At 37.2% G+C, this 19,277-nt stretch overlaps 1 protein-coding gene across 11 annotated transcripts in view; it reads left to right on the forward strand.

Annotated features, from left to right (window-relative positions):
* map3k4.S (mitogen-activated protein kinase kinase kinase 4 S homeolog) overlaps positions 1 to 19,277 on the forward strand; it is a 136,395-nt gene that overhangs the window by 70,799 nt on the left and 46,319 nt on the right. For all 11 annotated transcript variants that reach the window (XM_041564508.1, XM_041564504.1, XM_041564501.1 and 8 more), the window contains 6 exons: positions 223 to 322; positions 401 to 484; positions 2,121 to 2,384; positions 11,697 to 11,846; positions 13,234 to 13,395; positions 15,534 to 15,667. In XM_041564508.1, coding sequence (XP_041420442.1) covers positions 223 to 322; positions 401 to 484; positions 2,121 to 2,384; positions 11,697 to 11,846; positions 13,234 to 13,395; positions 15,534 to 15,667 — 894 coding nt within the window. The remainder of the gene's footprint in view (positions 1 to 222; positions 323 to 400; positions 485 to 2,120; positions 2,385 to 11,696; positions 11,847 to 13,233; positions 13,396 to 15,533; positions 15,668 to 19,277) is intronic.

The raw sequence follows: 19,277 nt of genomic DNA on the forward strand, positions 1-19,277 counted from the left end.
GCAGATGAAATACATATGTGGTGGACCTGACCCTTGATTAAACAGTTTTGGACAAATGTATTCCAAACCATAAATGAGACTGTAGAAACTGACATCTGATCCATGGCTGTCACACCTGTTATCTAAACCGAACCATCTTAAAATTCACTGTTGTATAATTACAGCTATCATATCCTAGGACAGACATTCCCAACATGTTTTCTGTTCTGATTATTTTACCAGGAGATCTGTTATAGAAACCAGCCGAGCGCTAAAAGAGCTTTTTCATGAAGCCAGAGAGAGAGCATCCAAAGCACTTGGCTTTGCAAAGATGCTGAGAAAGGTACATAACTCTCTTTCATTTTGGGTTTCTCATATATTGTTTTGAAGCTTCATCTTGAAATGTGCTTTCTGTTCCCAGGATTTGGAAATAGCTGCAGAATTTACTTTTGCCTCTACTATTCTTGAACTACTTGCATTTTTAAAAGCTAAGGATTATGCAAAGGTATGTGAACTATGTTATCCATAACGCTATACCTTCTCTGTCAAAAATAGGTTGAAAATCTAGGAAACAGATACAGATGACAGAGTTCCCCAATCTAGGAATGGAATAAGACAATTTATTTAAAAATAACATGTACGATGATAAAAATATATCTTAACAGCATATACCCACCATGTTGACTTTATTTATTTTCATACTTGTGAACGTCAGTCTTTTTAGAAATCAATTCTATACATATGACCCAATGGGCCAGGGCAACTACACCTGGGCTACAGAGAAACACCAGTAAGTGCTTGCTTTTTTCATAGTTCAAGTATTAATTATAAAACAGGACATGCAAGGGTTCAGCATGTAGGCCTTAAGCTTACCATACCAACAACTTTATATGGTTAACTTGTTACTACATCTACCAACACTAAAAGGGGACCTGTCCACTCAGACATAAAAAGGTGTAAAAGCTTCAAATGAAACATGGAGCCCAAATTTTTTTTTATGTTTTTATTTTTTTAATTAAAACATATATACATTTTATTCATATGTTTCAAATTCTGAGCGGTCAATCACAACTTGCCTCGGACATAGAGGTGGGACAGCCAGTTACTTTCGCTTTCCATTTAGCACCATCTAGATGTCAATGCACTCCTCTTTCCCCCTCCTTTCTCACAGTAAATGATTGTGCATTCTGAGCATGGGCATTAGATCACCCATTCTTCCACACTTCTTCCTGTTACATCTCTGATGAAGCACACACATCACAAAGGGGGCTCAAGGGAAAAGATGTAAACGGTCAATATTTACTTAAATATTCCAGTTTTTCAAGATTCTTGAAAATGCTGCTCAATATGATTTATACTGTCTGCTGCAGCTCTCCTTATGAGGAAGGGGCTAGCAAGCATTTCTGATAACTGGATTATGGATTGGATTAACAATGGTGGGTTATTGTTTCTGTATATCCCAAAAAAATTATAACTATAACCAAAGGGCATACTGCTCAGAGCTTTAGACTGTATTTGTATTTCACCCATTTCTTTTCTGCAGTGCCACACCTTTCAAACTCTGTCAAAATCCCCATGTTTGTAGAGTTTATCCCTTTCCCGTAACCTATAGGCTATCATGCTGTAGGCACTTAGACTGGCTGTCATCATACATACATCTGCATCATTTGCTAATGCAATACTCTGAATTAATTTCTATATATGTGTATATATAATTTATGTGTAAAAAGTATGGTGTATGTATGGATGCTAGGTTTTCATTTTGGAGGGTTGAACTTGATGGGCTTTGTCTTTTTTCAAATATGTAACTAAGTCAAGTGGGTTTTATTGTCATTTCAACCATATACAGTACAAGTGAGTACATAGTGGAAACAAAGTAACCTTCCTCCAGAACCCATGGTGTAAATTTATAGCATACAAAATTACAATCTACAAAATGTGCACATGTGCAGCATAAAAAAAACCTGAGCCATAAGTTAAAGATACACGTAAAGTGTATGTATGCAACATTTTGAAGAAACAAGACACCTGATTATTAGTCCATTTATTTGGTGCTTTGGGATTCCTTTAAAATTATTAAAGGGACCCATTAAACCCTCTAATCACCAATGTGTGCTCCTGTACTGTTTTTTTCTCCCCAGGTGCTGATCCCTTCCCTGGAAAACCTTCATGTGTTTATACCAGGTAATCTTTGTAAAGAAAAGACCATTGTTCGGCAGTTACTTGGTACTGCAGCTGGCATAGATTGTTCCAAAGATTGTGAGGATATGTCATATGACAGTTTCCTGTTAATGACGAAGCATATAGAAAAAGATCAACAGCAGGAAGACTGGAACAGCTGGGATGGACGAATTGTTAAAAGCATGCCACCAGTGGAAACTGCAGATACTCTAAGAAGTATGCAGGTATGTTCTTCATAATTTTAAGTTTTCTGTAATGTATAAATAAGAAAATCTATGTTTTTGAACTTTATAAATACTAGGACAAGCTTAATGCAGACAGTCATTTATGAATGTTTGTATATTTACAGATTCTTTGTGCCACCCAAATTGGCAGTATACTAAATATCAGGACTATCAAGGGTGCTAAATTGCAGCAGTGCAACATATAGCAACCAATGACTTTAAATTAAAATAAAAGTATATATTTGTTTGCTATTGGTAACTGCATTTGTGCAGTTTTTGCATAAGGTATATTGGACCTTTTCTTGTCTGTTTCATATAGATTGGTTTTAAGTCAGATATGGATTAATTATTATTATTTATTCATTAATTTTGCACTAAATCCATTTTTTTTAGTTTTTTTATCTTTTCAATACCAAACCAAATCTGAGCCTTAATTAGCATAACTAAATTTATGATTAAAAAAAGCATAATCTGTTGGGGAGGATCATTCCTTGTCTATTGCTTTAAGGTCCTTCAGCTAAAATATTAAGGGGGTTATGTAATAAAAGGCACTAAGTTTGCTTAAAGGAAAACTATACCCCCAAAATGAACACTTAAGCAACAGATAGTTCATATCATATTAAGTGGCATATTAAAGAATCGTACCAAACTGGAATATATATTTCAGTAAATATTGCCCTTTTACATCACTTGCCTTGAGCCACCATTTCGTGATGATCTGTGTGGTGTCTCAGAGATCACCTGACCAGAAATACTACAGCTCTAACTGTAACAGGAAGAAGTGTGGAAGCAAAAGACAGAACTCTGTCTGTTAATTGGCTCATGTGACCTAACATGTATGGTTTGTTGGTATGTTTGTGAGTACAGTGAATCCTACGATCCCAGGGGGCGGCCCTTATTTTTTAAAATGGCAATTTTCTATTTATGATTACCCAATGGCACATACTACTAGAAAAGTATATTATTATGAAAATGGTTTATTTACATGAAGCAGGGTTTTACATATGAGCTGTTTTATGCAATATCTTTTTATAGAGACCTACATTGTTTGGGGGGTATAGTTTTCCTTTAAGGGCAGTAACCAATAGCAACTAATCAGAAGGTAGCAACCAATCCGAAAACTGCACTGGCCAGGGGTTATACTAGTGAGCACCACGGAGTGATCTTTTTCAGTCTTCCTCTGTCTCCGTTTGATGTTCAGAGCACTATTTCATCATTCATCATAGATCCACCAGCAATAACAACTTTTTAATCTTAATATCTCCATTTGTTTATTAAACAGTATGAACACACTTTTTGTTTAATTATTTTTGTGATTTCTAGAGATTAACAGAGCCATGGCTGGAACTAGGGGTAGGCAGAAGAGGCACATGCCTAGGGTGCAACGATATGGGGGGGGGGGGTTGCTGGCTATGTACTTTTTATATCATCATCTGCCTAACCCTAGTCCAGGCTCTGTAGCTATTTCTGCCGCTCTGGATGTTGCTGTTGTAACTGTAACTCAGAAATGAATATGCACGCACTCCTGCAGCCGTGACAATTGAGATAAAAAGTGTAGCTTTATTTCTTCATGTTAAAAGCAGCGTCCTAACGCGTTTCGTATCAAAAGATACGTAATCATAGGCACATAATTGGTTACAACTGTTTCAAGTATTTAAACACATTTAAAGGAAGTGACGTCCATATTCACCTTACATAGGTGTGCTTAATGGACTCCAAATCATTATAAATTAACTCTTAACATTCAGAACAAATCATCTACAAGGTAACTTTTTTCAAATACAAAATGTCATCGTGTGTATTACTACCTAAATACATAACAATTTTGAAATACTCATAACTATTTTATAATATGCATCAATGTATAATCTATGTAAGTATATCATTGTGGACTATGTATCAATTTCTAAATGTATTTATGTATACCAATTAAACGAATATTGATATCTTAAAGTCCATTTTTTAACATAAACATTTTCATTGCACTAAATCGCTTTATTCTTACAACATGATGCACATACAACACGATTGGATATATCTGATTCTACTGATAACACTCTGATGTTGTTGCTTTAAACATTTCAATCAGTGCAAAAATTTATTTTTTCTTAGAAAATTATCAAAACATCAAGTGGCATGTAATATCAAAACGAAGGTTTAACCCCTTAGGTTGTCTGGTATCTAGAGTGAAGATCCAATATGCCTCCCTGTGCCGAAGCCTTGCAATTTTATCTCCACCTCTTGAAGAATGATAAATTTTCTCAATTCCCTGTATTTTGAGGTATCTAATGTCACTACTGTTGCAGTCTCTAAAGTGCCTAGACACTGTTGTACTGTTGCTCTGGGACTCAATACTGTGAATATGTTCACGCATCCTGCATTTCAAATTCCTTGATGTACTTCCCACATATTGAAGTTAGCAAATACACAACATATGTGGTGTTACAATTAATGTAACATTTATTTGGATAAGTATAGGTAGTACTATTGCTGGTAAACTCTGTGGTTTTTTCAATATACTTGCAGGTTACACAACGACTCGCTCCACAGCGAAAAGTGCCAACCATACTCAGCCAATTTTTCGGGCTATTTATTTTCTCACAAACATCACTTGGAGATAAAATATTTCCAAGTGTTCTGGCACGCCTGGTAACGAATCTACACCCATTTTCCAATACCACACGCAGTTTCTCATTAGAGATTAGAAGCCAGCAATTTGTTCTTGTATTTGTATGTTAATAGTAGTCAAAGCTGTGCTCATCTCGTATAAAGTATATTAACTATTTGACTTAGCGCTTCCAGTGATCGGCATCTTTCTAGGACAAAATATTTTGATCCGTATGTTCTGCTTAATTAAGCCCTAATGAATTTTTGGTTCAATTTTTGGTTTAATTTATGAATCTTCTTAATTAGTTATTTGGATTTGGATAAAGCCTTAATTAAAATGGAGGATGCGCGTCTTAAGCGTTTGAATGAGGCTTTTAGCAGAAACACAGAATCTGAGAGATTTGTAGAAACACTCTCTGTAACTTTGGAGAGATGCCGGTTTAGGGAGATAAGAGCTTGGTGGGACGTGGCCACATTAGAAAAATATTTGCAAGAAAAAATGGTTCCACGTGGTCTAAGAATAAAAAAGTTCCCCACATTCACCACGGAGGATAAAGAGTTTACTACAAAATGGAATATGATTCTTACAGATTGCTCCAACAGGTTAATACAATTATTGGTTGACTATAAAAAAGAAGTTTTAAGTAAAGCAAAGACTGAAATGGAGCACACTCGAGATGAGTTATTGAAAGTTGCGACAGAAGAAAATTACATTGAGTTAGAGAAAAGTTTGAACATGAAGTTGAAGAAGGAGGAGGATTTAATCATAGCTCGAAAAGTAAAGAAATTTGATAGAGATAGAAGAGATTATGATGAAGGAAATGTGTATGTGAAAAGGCAACCTAGAAGTTATCATTACAGGGGCCCTAGATCCATTTTAAAAAGAACTCCACAACATAAACATGTTAGTTTTTCGAGTGCAGATGATTCATATGGTTTAGATGAAGATACTGCTCGCTCTCCCTTTCCTGTTTCTTCGTCTCCACAGAGTGATCGGGAAAGTCTAGCACTCGAGGTGTTCAATGATACGAGTAAAAAGTCCTTTGATGGAAGTATCAATGAATCAAAAAACGAAATAGAGGGGGACTACAGACGCTCGCAACGGACCAAAGAATGCAACAGACCAGAAGCAACAGCAAAACAAGCGAAAGGACAGCAGCAAATGCAGCAGCAAAGGGCAGGACCCGGCGCAGCAGACGGAGAAATAGATCAGCACAGGAGTTTCCAACACAAGAAGAAGAAAGGGAAAGCAGGGAGGATGCAGTATTGAATTTGTCACGCAAGCAGTTAAGTCCACACCATCTTTCTCTCCTATCTAAAGGTCTGTCTTTCTCGCCTACAGCAGATTTTAATCTATTTGAAACATTAGTAGATGTGAACAGATTTGTTCGGAAAATTGTTTTGAAAAAGTATTTTTTGACTGGAAATGGAGAGAAAGATGGGGGACAACTTTTAGAGGAAAGAGATATGGACAATGTGCTATCGGACTTTGGTTCAGAGGGGGAGCAATCAAATATGATGGATAGTGACCCTAGAGAAATGGATAATGTTAGTCCATGTGATAACTTGAGGTTTGATTTTCAGGACGAAATAGCGCTCTTTAATCTAAATGCTTTGTCTGCAGAAACGAATAATGGTATTTTGAATAAACATGGGATTAATTTGAATGACATTAACGTGCTTAAGGATAAATCTAATTTCTATCCTATTAATCATAGAGGTCCAGCGATTGATGCGTTTTAAGACCTCATAGAAAATGAATTAAGAGAGTTACAAAAGAGCACTTTAAGAACGAATTCTAATTTAACAAATAAGGAGGCTTTAGCGTTGAAGGAGTTAAGTCTTGATGGCAACATCATTGTTCGGAAGGCAGACAAAGGAGGTAAGGTTGTGGTTCTAGATAGGGTAGACTATCTTAATGAGGTCAACAGACAGCTTAGTAATGTAGAATCCTATATGGTCCTGAAGTCAAACCCTCAAGAATCGTTCAAAAGTGAATTAGTAGAATTGGTGGAAATGGGTAGACAAATAGGAATATACACCGATAGGATTAAAAGATATATGATTCCAAGAAATCCCAGTTTACCAATTTTTCATATTTTGCCTAAGGTTCACAAGAATAAATTACCCCCCGAAGGAAGACCGATAGTGTCCTGTATAGGTTCTCTTAATGAGAATTTAGCAGAGTTGATTGATATGTTTTTGCAGCCTCTGGTCAAGAGATTGGATTCCTACCTTTGTGACACGAAGCATGTTTTAAAAGTCTTAGAAGGTTTTGTTTGGGAAGAGTCGACTTATAATTGGGCTACCATAGACGTAGTTAGCCTGTATTCTAATATACCACATGGGCAAGGGTTAGAGGCTGTGCACTATCACTTATGTAAATACAGTAATTATAATAAAGATATCATTGAGTTCATTTTAGAAGCTCTTAGATATCTTTTAACACACAATTTTTTCACTTTCGATCGAACCTTTTACCTCCAAACATGTGGCACTTCAATGGGTGCGAAATTCGCACCCACGTATGCCAATCTGTACGTGGGGTGGTGGGAAGAGACCCACCTGTTTGGAGGCACACTAGCTGAAGTTCGTTTTATTAAGTTATACAAGAGATATGTGGATGATCTCTTATTCATTTGGTGAGGTACAGAGTCCCAGTTTTTAGACTTTGTGCAGAATTTGAATTGTAATAATTATAATCTTAAATTTACTTTTTCCTTTAATCACACCACTATTGATTTTTTAGATTTAAAACTCACGGGAAAAGCTCGAGAGATAATAAGCACTGTATTTAGAAAGGAATCTGCAGGCAACTCGTTGTTGAGAGCAGACTCTTGCCATCCAAGACACATTTTTAAGGCAGTACCGATTGGACAGTTTCAGCGTCTGCGAAGAAACTGCAGCACTGAAACTGAGTTTCTGTCACAGTCAATACAATTAAGAGATCGTTTTTTGGCTAGAGGTTATCCTTTAGCATCCCTAGAAACAGCTTTCATGAGAGCGCTTAGAGAAAACAGGAATGTTTTGTTGAATAGGGTAAAAATCTCTGATAAGTCTACACGTTGTACATCACCCATGTTCATTACCACATACAGTAAACAGTTTTATAAGATCAAGAACATAGTTAAAAAGTATCTACCGGTATTGAATGGAGATGAGAAACTGCGTGTGGTATTGGAAAATGGGTGTAGATTCGTTACCCGGCGTGCCAGAACACTTGGAAATATTTTATCTCCAAGTGATGTTTGTGAGAAAATAAATAGCCCGAAAAATTGGCTGAGTATGGTTGGCACTTTTCGCTGTGGAGCGAGTCGTTGTGTAACCAGCAAATATATTGAAAAAACCACAGAGTTTACCAGCAATAGTACTACCTATACTTATCCAAATAAATGTTACATTAATTGTAACACCACATATGTTGTGTATTTGCTAACTTGTAAAAAATGCAATATTCAATATGTGGGAAGTACATCAAGGAATTTGAAATGCAGGATGCGTGAACATATTCACAGTATTGAGTCCCAGAGCAACAGTACAACAGTGTCTAGGCACTTTAGAGACTGCAACAGTAGTGACATTAGATACCTCAAAATACAGGGAATTGAGAAAATTTATCATTCTTCAAGAGGTGGAGATAAAATTGCAAGGCTTCGGCACAGGGAGGCATATTGGATCTTCACTCTAGATACCAGACAACCTAAGGGGTTAAACCTTCGTTTTGATATTACATGCCATATTTGATTGAAGTCTTCAGTTTGATTGAAATTTTTGAAGCTCTAATATGCCTCGAATTTGATTCTCCACCTTTTCTAGTTCTTCTTCCCCTGAAACTCTGGGTTTTACGTTTTTTTCGATAGAACTTTGTGGTTTGACATAATAAGAGTAGAACTAGGTTCACAATTTGGTCTTCGTTGTAGAAATATAAGTAATACCAGAAAACATTTATCAACTGCATTGTGACCCGTATCCATGTGATGATTGTAATGCTGAAAAACAATAACCTTATACAGGCTTATGCCACTTGATGTTTTGATAATTTTCTAAGAAAAAATAAATTTTTGCACTGATTGAAATGTTTAAAGCAACAACATCAGAGTGTTATCAGTAGAATCAGATATATCCAATCGTGTTGTATGTGCATCATGTTGTAAGAATAAAGCGATTTAGTGCAATGAAAATGTTTATGTTAAAAAATGGACTTTAAGATATCAATATTCGTTTAATTGGTATACATAAATACATTTAGAAATTGATACATAGTCCACAATGATATACTTACATAGATTATACATTGATGCATATTATAAAATAGTTATGAGTATTTCAAAATTGTTATGTATTTAGGTAGTAATACACACGATGACATTTTGTATTTGAAAAAAGTTACCTTGTAGATGATTTGTTCTGAATGTTAAGAGTTAATTTATAATGATTTGGAGTCCATTAAGCACACCTATGTAAGGTGAATATGGACGTCACTTCCTTTAAATGTGTTTAAATACTTGAAACAGTTGTAACCAATTATGTGCCTATGATTACGTATCTTTTGATACGAAACGCGTTAGGACGCTGCTTTTAACATGAAGAAATAAAGCTACACTTTTTATCTCAATTGTCACGGCTGCAGGAGTGCGTGCATATTCATTTCTGAGGATTGGTTTCGCCTAAGCTACGGGTTCAGGGCACGGCACCCGGGCCATCAGACAGACGTGGTGAGTGCCAAGCTAAGCTGTATATTTGAAGTAGAATCGCTTTCGTTGCAAGTGAAGGGCCTGGGGTTTGGACACCCAGGCCATCCTGTCCCATGCGGTGAGGATTACCGTTTGGTTGCTTGCTACTTTAATCGTTATCGAAGAGTGTTATACTCGATTTGTTTAAATTGGTTAAAGTGATTAGGAGTAGCAAGCACACAAATTTATTGTCAAGTTGGTCCATTAGAGATTAGAAGCCAGCAATTTGTTCTTGTATTGGTTGTAACTGTAACAAAATAGCCTTTTATATATGGAATAGAAGCTTTAAGAAGCGCAATATTTAGTATGATTTCAGGCCCAGATGACCTGAGACAACCAAAAGGCTAAGGCACCCCCAGAAAATATTAAAGAACGAACCAATTTCCACATTGCAAATGTGGATGATACTTGGCAGGTCTATAGGGTGTTACATAAGCTTGTTTAAGAAATGTAATTTGTATAAACCTATTCCTAGTTAAGATGGTTATTTAGTAAGATATCAGTAAGATATTTTGCTGTAAGTAACGAGATCTTCAAACTCCAGGCATGTTTTCACATGGTTGTTTTTTGAGTAATTTATTATTTAATGTCACCATTGCATAGAGGCCTTGAATTATAAATCGATCTTATATATGGTTGACCCAGACCAGGGGTGTCCAAACTTTTTACAACGAGGGCCAGATTTGGTGAGGTGAAAAAGTGTGGGGGCCGACCATGCTAATTGTTCCATTATCTGGGGGCACAACAGAATGGGAGGCCCCAAAATGGACAGGGCAACTCTAACGTACAATAGTTTGTTTCAGCTTATACTTGAGGGGGATAATAAATAATATTTTTTTACCACACTAATCAGCCCTGACAAGCTTCCTCCATCTCTTTCTCTGTAAGAGTCAACCCCTTACCAGTAAAACACTGCAAGTGCTTATGTCTCACAGTGTTCTCTAACCAGAACAATTACATAACACTGCCCTAACCATAATGCTCCATGGTGTGTGTGTGTCTGCCTCTCTTCTCCACCCCTCTGTAGCTCACTCTGACAGCCAGAGACAGCTGTGGAGGAGTTTGCTGTGTGAGCACAGAAGAAGAGAAGATTCCTGCACAGACTGACTGGTTTACCTTGTAGCCGTGGTGGGTGGCAGCACACTGCAGTACGCAGTCTCTCTCAGTCTCCCGCGACTTCCACACTCGGTCTTCCCAGTCCCCACCCAGTCTCCACAGAGGGCAGGCACGCAGTCCGAATCCAGCCAACCAGAGGGAAGCCGTGTAGAGGGGGGCGTGTTGGGGCAGCACAGCGCAGCTCTTGTGACGTCCTCACTCTGTCTCCCCACCTACTCAGTCTCCACACAGCCTAGCCAGCCAGCCAGCGAATCGGGGGTGGGGCGTGCCGGCACAGCAGCAGCAGTCTCTCCTCTCCAGGGAGCTGCACTGCAATCCGAGGGAATGAGGTGCCTTCCCGCAGTAGGCTGGGGGAATTTGACGCGGGCCAATTTAAAATGGATCGCGGGCCGCAGTTGGCCCGCGGGCCGTAGTTTGGACACCCCTGACCCAGACTATCAGGGACTGGTTATCCCCAGGAATAAGTGGTGTAAATTACCGAGGATTAATGAAAGTGATCATTTTAGTCTGCTAAAAAAATGAATACTGGATAAAATTTAAACAGGTATGTTATCTGATCAGATAATACAGTAGAACCCTCATTTTAAATTTTTCAGGGGATCAGAAAAAAAAAGTTGTAAAATGCATTCTATATTGTTAGGACCTCAAAATAACAGTGTAAAATACACTTAAACACAGGGTATGTAAAATTGTTCTTTCACTGTAATGGGTTTTTGATATGTAGGGCAGTGTAATAGCACTTTAAATCATGTAGCCGGCATTTAGCAGTTTTTGTTCAAGCTTCATTAAATAAATTGTAACACTATAGGTTGCCCAGAACTTTGCTTAAATTTTCCTCATTCATCTGTCCCTTAAGGTTGACAACCTTCTGCTAGTGGTAATGCAGTCAGCCCAACTCCTGATTCACAGAAAAGCTTTCCAGCAATCCACAGAAGGGCTGTTATCTTTGCGACTGGAGCAGACATCTAGCCATCCAATGATTGCAGAAGCTTTGTTCCAACTTAAGGTAAAAACAAAAGTATATCATGGAAAACTTATCCTCAGTTCGAGGATAGAAGTGCTTGGGAAACTCCTTATATACTGGTACAGTAAAGTAGTGAATTTAGTTCTGACCAGTACTGGGTGAATGTAACATATATATATATATATATATATATATATATATATATATATATATATATATATATATATATATATATGTATGTTACATTCACCCAGTACTGGTCAGAACTAAATTCACTACTTTACTGTATGTATATATATAATTTTTTTTACTTACATTACTATAATGCTGCCTAAGTCCATGAACACTTCCCCAAATAATCCAATGTACCTACTACATTTATTTTTAAATCTAAAATCGGTGCTTTGTAACTGTTCTTCTATATGTTCTGTTCTTCTATATGGATGTTTTGCATTTTACTTAAAATCATATTAGAACAGGATGTACGATTTTGTTGTTGTTTCCTAGAAGATGTGTTAGGGCTCACTCAATCAGTTAATAGTGCTGCCCCAGCAGAATTCTGCACTAAAATCCATTTCTCAAAAGAGCAAACAGATTTTTTTATATTCAATTTTGAAATCTGACATGGGGCTAGACATTTTGTCAATTTCCCAGTTGCCCCTGGTCATGTGACTTGTGCCTGCACTTTAGGAGAGAAATGCTTGCTGGCAGGCTGCTGTTTTTCCTTCTCAATGTAACTGAATGTGTCTCAGTGGGATATGGGTTTTTACTATTGAGTGCTGTTCTTAGAATAGATCTACCAGGCAGCTGTTATCTTGTGTTAGGGAGCTGTTATCTGGTTACCTTCCCATTGTTCTTTTGGCTGCTGGGGGGGAAAGGGAGGAGGGTGATATCACTCCAACTTGCAGTAAAGAGTGATTGAAGTTTATCAGAGCACAAGTCACATGACTTGGGGCAGCTGGGAAATTGACAATATGTCTAGCCCCATGTCAGATTTTAAAATTGAATATAAAAAAATCTGTTTGCTATTTTGAGAAATGGATTTCAGTGCAGAATCTGCTGGAGCAGCACTATTAACTGATTCATTTTGAAAAAAATTTTTTTTCCCATGACAGTATCCCTTTAACAAAATGGCACATTTTCTGTGAAATGCATTGGACTCGGTGGGAATGCAAAATGGCATGGTGGTTAAGGTGTTTTTAGCTCTGTGATAGCATATACATTGCCTTACCCGTGCTCATTGATGCCAAACACAGTGCCCAGACAGTACCTTCGATAGGCAGCATTGGCTGTGTTGTGTGTTATATGACATAATTGCATTTCTTGTCATCAGTGCAATCAGTCATCAGTGTTAATCATTTGTATCTTTTGTTTTTGATTGCATGCACCGCTCAGCTAATAGATTTTTTTCATATAACCACCTTCCCAGAGTGAAGCTCTGCAACTCTGCAATGAAATTAGCAGTGCAATTGACCGTGTTGATAAAATGTTCACCAATGAGTCTGAAGCAGAGATTGATGAATCAGAATCTGCCACTTTGCAGCAGTATTACAGAGAGGCAATGATTCAAGGTTATAACTTTGGCTTCGAGGTAAGTTTCATAATACTGTGAGTTACTACTTAGTATGTGCAAAAGTGTTTGCTCTTTTTTTCTAATTAATTTATGATCTCCATTATGTGCTGATTCGGCACTGACTCTTCTAAATCTAGGCTTCCTTAATGTTAACTTTGTATGGTTACCTTTAAAAGAGGCAAAACCCACGAGGAAAATTAATGTAAAATTAATCAAAATGCCTCCCTGAGAATATTTGAAATTTAATTTAAATTTATTAAACCCTTCAATGATATTTACATTTTTAAACCTAAATTGAATATGCAAGGAGTGTCTCCACTATATTATTACTTTTTATTTATAGAGCATCAACACATTCTGAAGCCTTTTACAGAGAATATACCCAATTATTAATGTTATAATCATTTGTATATAGCTGACATTTCACAGTGCTTTTACAGAGATTATACATTGTTCACATTGGTCCCTGCCCCAGTTGTAGTTTACAGTCTAAAGTCTCTATCACATTTACACACACTAGGGCAAATTTTATCAGGAGCCAATTAACCTGCCCTTCTGTGTTTTTGGAGTGTGAGAGGAAACCAGAGTACCTGGAGTAAACCCACGCAATCATTGGGAGCAAGTGCTAAGCTTTGTACCATAGTTCCCATCAACCCTGCCACAGTGAATATTACCATCTAAGATCCCTATCATATTCACACAAAGGTAAATTTTATCAGGGCCAATTTACTGGCCTTTATTGAATCTACTAACTTTATTGAAGGCCGAACTTCCCATTTAAACTGATTAATCAGACTATATGAAAAGATGGTTTTACTTTAAGTGCAGTTTGTTTGCTCCTTTTATGCCAGTATGCCATGACTGACTACTTTAGTTTGTATTTTGCCTGAAGAAGGGGCCTGTGTGCTCTGAAAGATTGCAATTGTTACCGTACTTATTCAGTTGGCCAATAAAAGGTATCACCAAACTTTACATGTTCTGCATACTTTCGTACCAGCATTCTTGCTGTTTTTAGATTGAGCAGGGCCTTCTGTGAGCAGGGCCTTCCATTCCTATTTTTATTCTGTAATCAATGATTGTTATATTATGCTAAGACTCCTGTTATAAATTATTCTAAAGTGCTGTGTATCTTGTTGACTGATTTTATTTTTTGTTGACATTTTGAATTAGTTTGCCATTTAACCTCCTGTTTTGTCCTTTAGACGGTAAGCACTTTTGAGCAGGGTCTTCTGATATTTATTTTTCATACATTTTATACATAAATGAACAATATCTCACATTTTGAAAGCAAAAGGGATACTGTCATGGGAAAAAAACATTTTTTTCAAAATGAATCGGTTAATAGTGCTGCTCCAGCAGTATTTTGCGCTGAAATCCATTTCTCAAAAGAGCAAACATGACCAGGGGCAGCTGGGAAATTGACAAAATGTCTAGCCCCATGTCAGATTTCAAAATTGAATATAAAAAAATCTGTTTGCTCTTTGAGAAATGGATTTCAGTGCAAAATTCTGCTGGAGTAGCACTATTAACTGATGTGTTTTGAAAAAAACATGTTTTCCGATGACAGGATCCCTTAAGCATATGCATTTTCCTTTTTAGTGCTAGCAAGTACATTGTACCGTGGAATCACATCAGACGGCTACTATTTCTAATATTTTTATGTAGGGTTTGAGATTTAAAGAATCATGTTTATGTATCTGTATTTTAATCAGTACATTTTTGTAAAATGTGTATTATATTGTTTATTAGAGAAGAGATCATCAACGGGTTGGGCAAAAAAAAACCCGTAACTTTTCAGTAGTGATGTGCGGGCTGGTGGTGGGAAGGTCCAGGTTGAGCTCTTCTTCCTGCTCTCCCTGCCCGCCACCTTGCACTGCCGGTCTACCGACTTCCAGCTTCCTTTTTTATAGACGCGCGCCTTATCGCCCGTCCCTTTTTGTGAGGTCATCAGCGGGGCGGGTCTAAAAAAGGAACCCGGAAGTCACGGGCACGGTTTGAGGGAGAGCGGGTTAGGGTCGGGTGCAGCACGGGTAAAACCCGACCCGCACATCATTACTTCTCAGTGTACAGGATTATATGTAAAAATGCCATTATACTAGAGTACAAAATAATTGGAAAAAGCATTAACTGACTATACTACCAATTTTGTTTTTAAGTATCATAAGGAGGTGGTTCGTCTGATGTCTGGAGAGTTCAGACAGAAAATTGGGGACAAATATATCAACTTTGCCAGAAAGTGGATGAACTTTGTTTTAACAAAATGTGAAAGTGGTCGCGGCACAAGGCCAAGGTAATTCAATCCATTAAGGTGAGCTGGTATTAGCTAGTCCCATCATACATGGGTAGATATACCTAACTGATATAGGTAATAGACTATTTCAAACACCAGCTGCTAGAGAACCCTATCTCTTTGAATCAACCTTTCACACTAAGATAGTGCTGTGAGTTTAAGTTTAGCAGCCATTTCAGGCCAAAGCTTTCTAATTACATACCCTACAAACCCTAAACCCGCTTGTTACGCATACTAGAACATGCCACTATTTGAGGTTTTCAACATTTCTGTGACATTAAACATTTTATCCTAGGGAATAGCATTACAGTTATAAGAAGAGCAGGTTCTCTGTAGAAAAGATCATGTAGGATATTTACTTGCCTTTATGATGAAGTTAGTAGGAAGCTGGATAATGATTTGAAGTAGTTGTGACCTACATATATCAACATTGATCACAGACATAGATGTAATCAATATGTATATTTATCCTAATTCGGAATAGAGTGTCATGACCGTATACTAAACAACAAAATACATATGAAATATCACTCAGTAAGACATGTTCAGATTCATCTAAAACATCACTGTGCACATCAGCATAGTTGCCTTCCAGGTATAGTATATTCGGTATTCCTTGTAGCTTGGTCCCTTGCTTTATCTCACTGATGCACCCAACTGATAACTCACCTGTTCTGATATACAGTTCAATCCTATTCGCTACATTTGGATTGGTTGAAAAGGTCTTTACCCCTCAGTATATTTTTCTATACCATGATTGAGCATTACCAACCCTTTAAAGGGGGACCCGTCACCCAAAAAAATCATGTTAGAATTTCAGTAGCTGTTCAGGATAGTGTTTGTTCCTACAGACTAAAAATGCGTTGGCCCATTGTTCCCATTGCAGGGATTCACAAAAGGTGGTAATTTTGATACTGTGGTACTAGACAGAGACAACAGGACATATTAAACATATGTTGAATATTCCTTTAGAAAGGTTTTGTATTTGTCTACTATGGGATGCCTGTGTTCCATAGTCTTAAAGTTTGTCTTTCCTTTGCGTAATAATATAGTTTTCTCTCCAACTGGCATGCTTGTGAGATTTAATATTTGCATGTTATTCTCTAGTCACTACAAGGGGAGAAACAAACCGATATACTAAATAATTATTCTATCTATGTATTTTTCTGCCTGTCCCTGTATGTGTCCATTTCACCTATGAATATTTAACTCATTAAATTATTCATACAGTAGTGACTAATAGAACTTAATAGATGGTATAGATAAGATGTAAAGCAAAGCTGTCCAAATTCACATAAGAGAAGATCTCAGTTTTGTGTAAGAAAACCATTTTCCTAATGATGTACTTTTTTTAGTAGTACAGTATGTACCATTTGGTAATCCTAAATAGAAATTTGCCGTTTCAAGAATTAAGGGCCACCCCCCAGAATCATACTATTCGCAGTGCACACAAACAAAACAAACCATTCATGTCAGGCCACATGATGGTAAAACAAAAAGTTCTGTCTTTTGCTTCCATACTTCTACCTGTTACAGTTAGAGCTGCAGTATTTCTGATTAGGTGATCTCTGTGGGAGCACACAGACCATCAGAAAATGCTGTGTCAAAGTAAAAGGGAAATATTGACTTAAATATATAATTCCAGTTTCGTAGTATTCTTTAATATGATAATTATAACCCACCCAAAAATACTTTACCATAATCAATTAAAATTGTCACTTGTAAAACAATTAACAATCTAATTAACATTTAATATATTCGAGAAAGCTTCTTAAAGGAATTGTTCAGTGTAAAAATAAAAACTGGGTAAATAGATAGGCTGTGCAAAATAAAAAATGTTTCTAATATAGTAATATATGTTTCTAATGTATAAAGACTGGAGTGATTTGATGTACCCTATATATTTGAGTATAAGCTGACCCGAGTATAAGCCGAGGTACCTAATTTTACCTACGAAAACTGGGAAAACTTATTGACTCTACTATAAGCCTAGACACAACTACAGCCCTGTCTCCCAGCAGCGCGCATTCCGCCAAAGCGACCCCCCCAGTGATCAACCGGACTTCTTTGCAAAGTTGATGGTGACAGAATTGCCAAACGGATTACTGTGTGCATTGTCCCACTACCATGTGTAGAGGGTGCTGTGTGATATTGCCATCACTGTTAATCCTTCATATAACCAACAGAGGGCGCTGTGATATTGCAGTCACTGTTAATCCTTCATATAACCAACAGAGGGCGCTGTGATATTGCAGTCACTGTTATTCTTTCATATAACCAACAGAGGGCGCTCTGTGATATTGCAGTCACTGTTATTCTTTCATATAACCAACAGAGGGCGCACTGTTATTCTTTCATATAACCAACAGATGGCGCTGTGTGATTTTGCAGTCACTGTTATTCTTTCATATAACCAACAGAGGGCGCACTGCTATTCTTTCATATAACCAACAGAGGGTGCTGTGTGTTATTGCAGTCACTGTTATTCTTTCATATAACCAACAGATGGCGCTGTGTGATTTTGCAGTCACTGTTATTCTTTCATATAACCAACAGAGGGCGCACTGTTATTCTTTCATATAACCAACAGAGGGTGCTGTGTGATATTGCAGTCACTGTTATTCTTTCAAATAACCAACAGAGGGCACACTGTTATTCTTTCATATAACCAACAGAGGGTGCTGTGTGCTATTGCAGTCACTGTTATTCTTTCATATAACCAACAGGAGGGCGCACTGTTATTCTTTCATATAACCAACAGAGGGCGCTGTGTGATATTGCAGTCTCTCCCCAAGTGAACTGTTGGTATAGGAATGATTAAAAGTGACTGCAATCTCAGCTACTGCCCGCTGACTCGAGTATAAGCCGAGGTAGACTTTTTCAGCACATTTTGGATAATGAAAAACTCGGCTTATATACGGTATAACATGTCAGTCAGAACACTGCTTTACACTGACTGGTTACCGTCGTTACCAGGCAGTAACCAATCAGAGACTTGAGGGGGGGCCACATGGGTCATATCTGTTGCTTTTGAATCTGAGCTGAATGCTGAGGATCAATTACAAACTTACTGAACAGAAATGTACCATGTGGTCCCCCTTCAAGTCGCTGACTAGCTCAGATTTATAGAGCTGAAAAGCAGGAAGTTGGATTCTGGCTGTTTTATTAAACATCTGTTCACTCCAGCCTTTATATATTACATTTTTGGCTAACTAACTATATTAGAAACATTTTTTATTTTGCACAGCCCACAGCCTATCTATTTACCCAGTTTTTATTTCAGTTTTTATTTTCACACTGAACTGTTCCTTTAAAGTCTTTTCTTTCATTAAGGTTATTGCATTTTAAGGTTATTAAGTGCAATGTCAGATTTGAATTATCAAATTCTGCTTATTATCTTCACCTGGATAAGCTAAAAGTTCAGCTGGAAATACTTGGCCAAAAGGTTAAGTTTTTGTTTCTTTTTTAATCTACTGTATAATACTATGTGGGGAAATGTAATAAAATAGCAAAACTTTGCCAATAAAAATTTTCATGTTGCAATGTAATATTCTTTGATAGGCTTTGCACATTGCAAAACACCTGCTCTTGAGTTAAAAAGAGTTTCATT

The sequence above is a fragment of the Xenopus laevis genome, chromosome 5S (assembly GCF_017654675.1).
Source record: "Xenopus laevis strain J_2021 chromosome 5S, Xenopus_laevis_v10.1, whole genome shotgun sequence".
Taxonomy (NCBI): Eukaryota; Metazoa; Chordata; class Amphibia; order Anura; family Pipidae; genus Xenopus; species Xenopus laevis.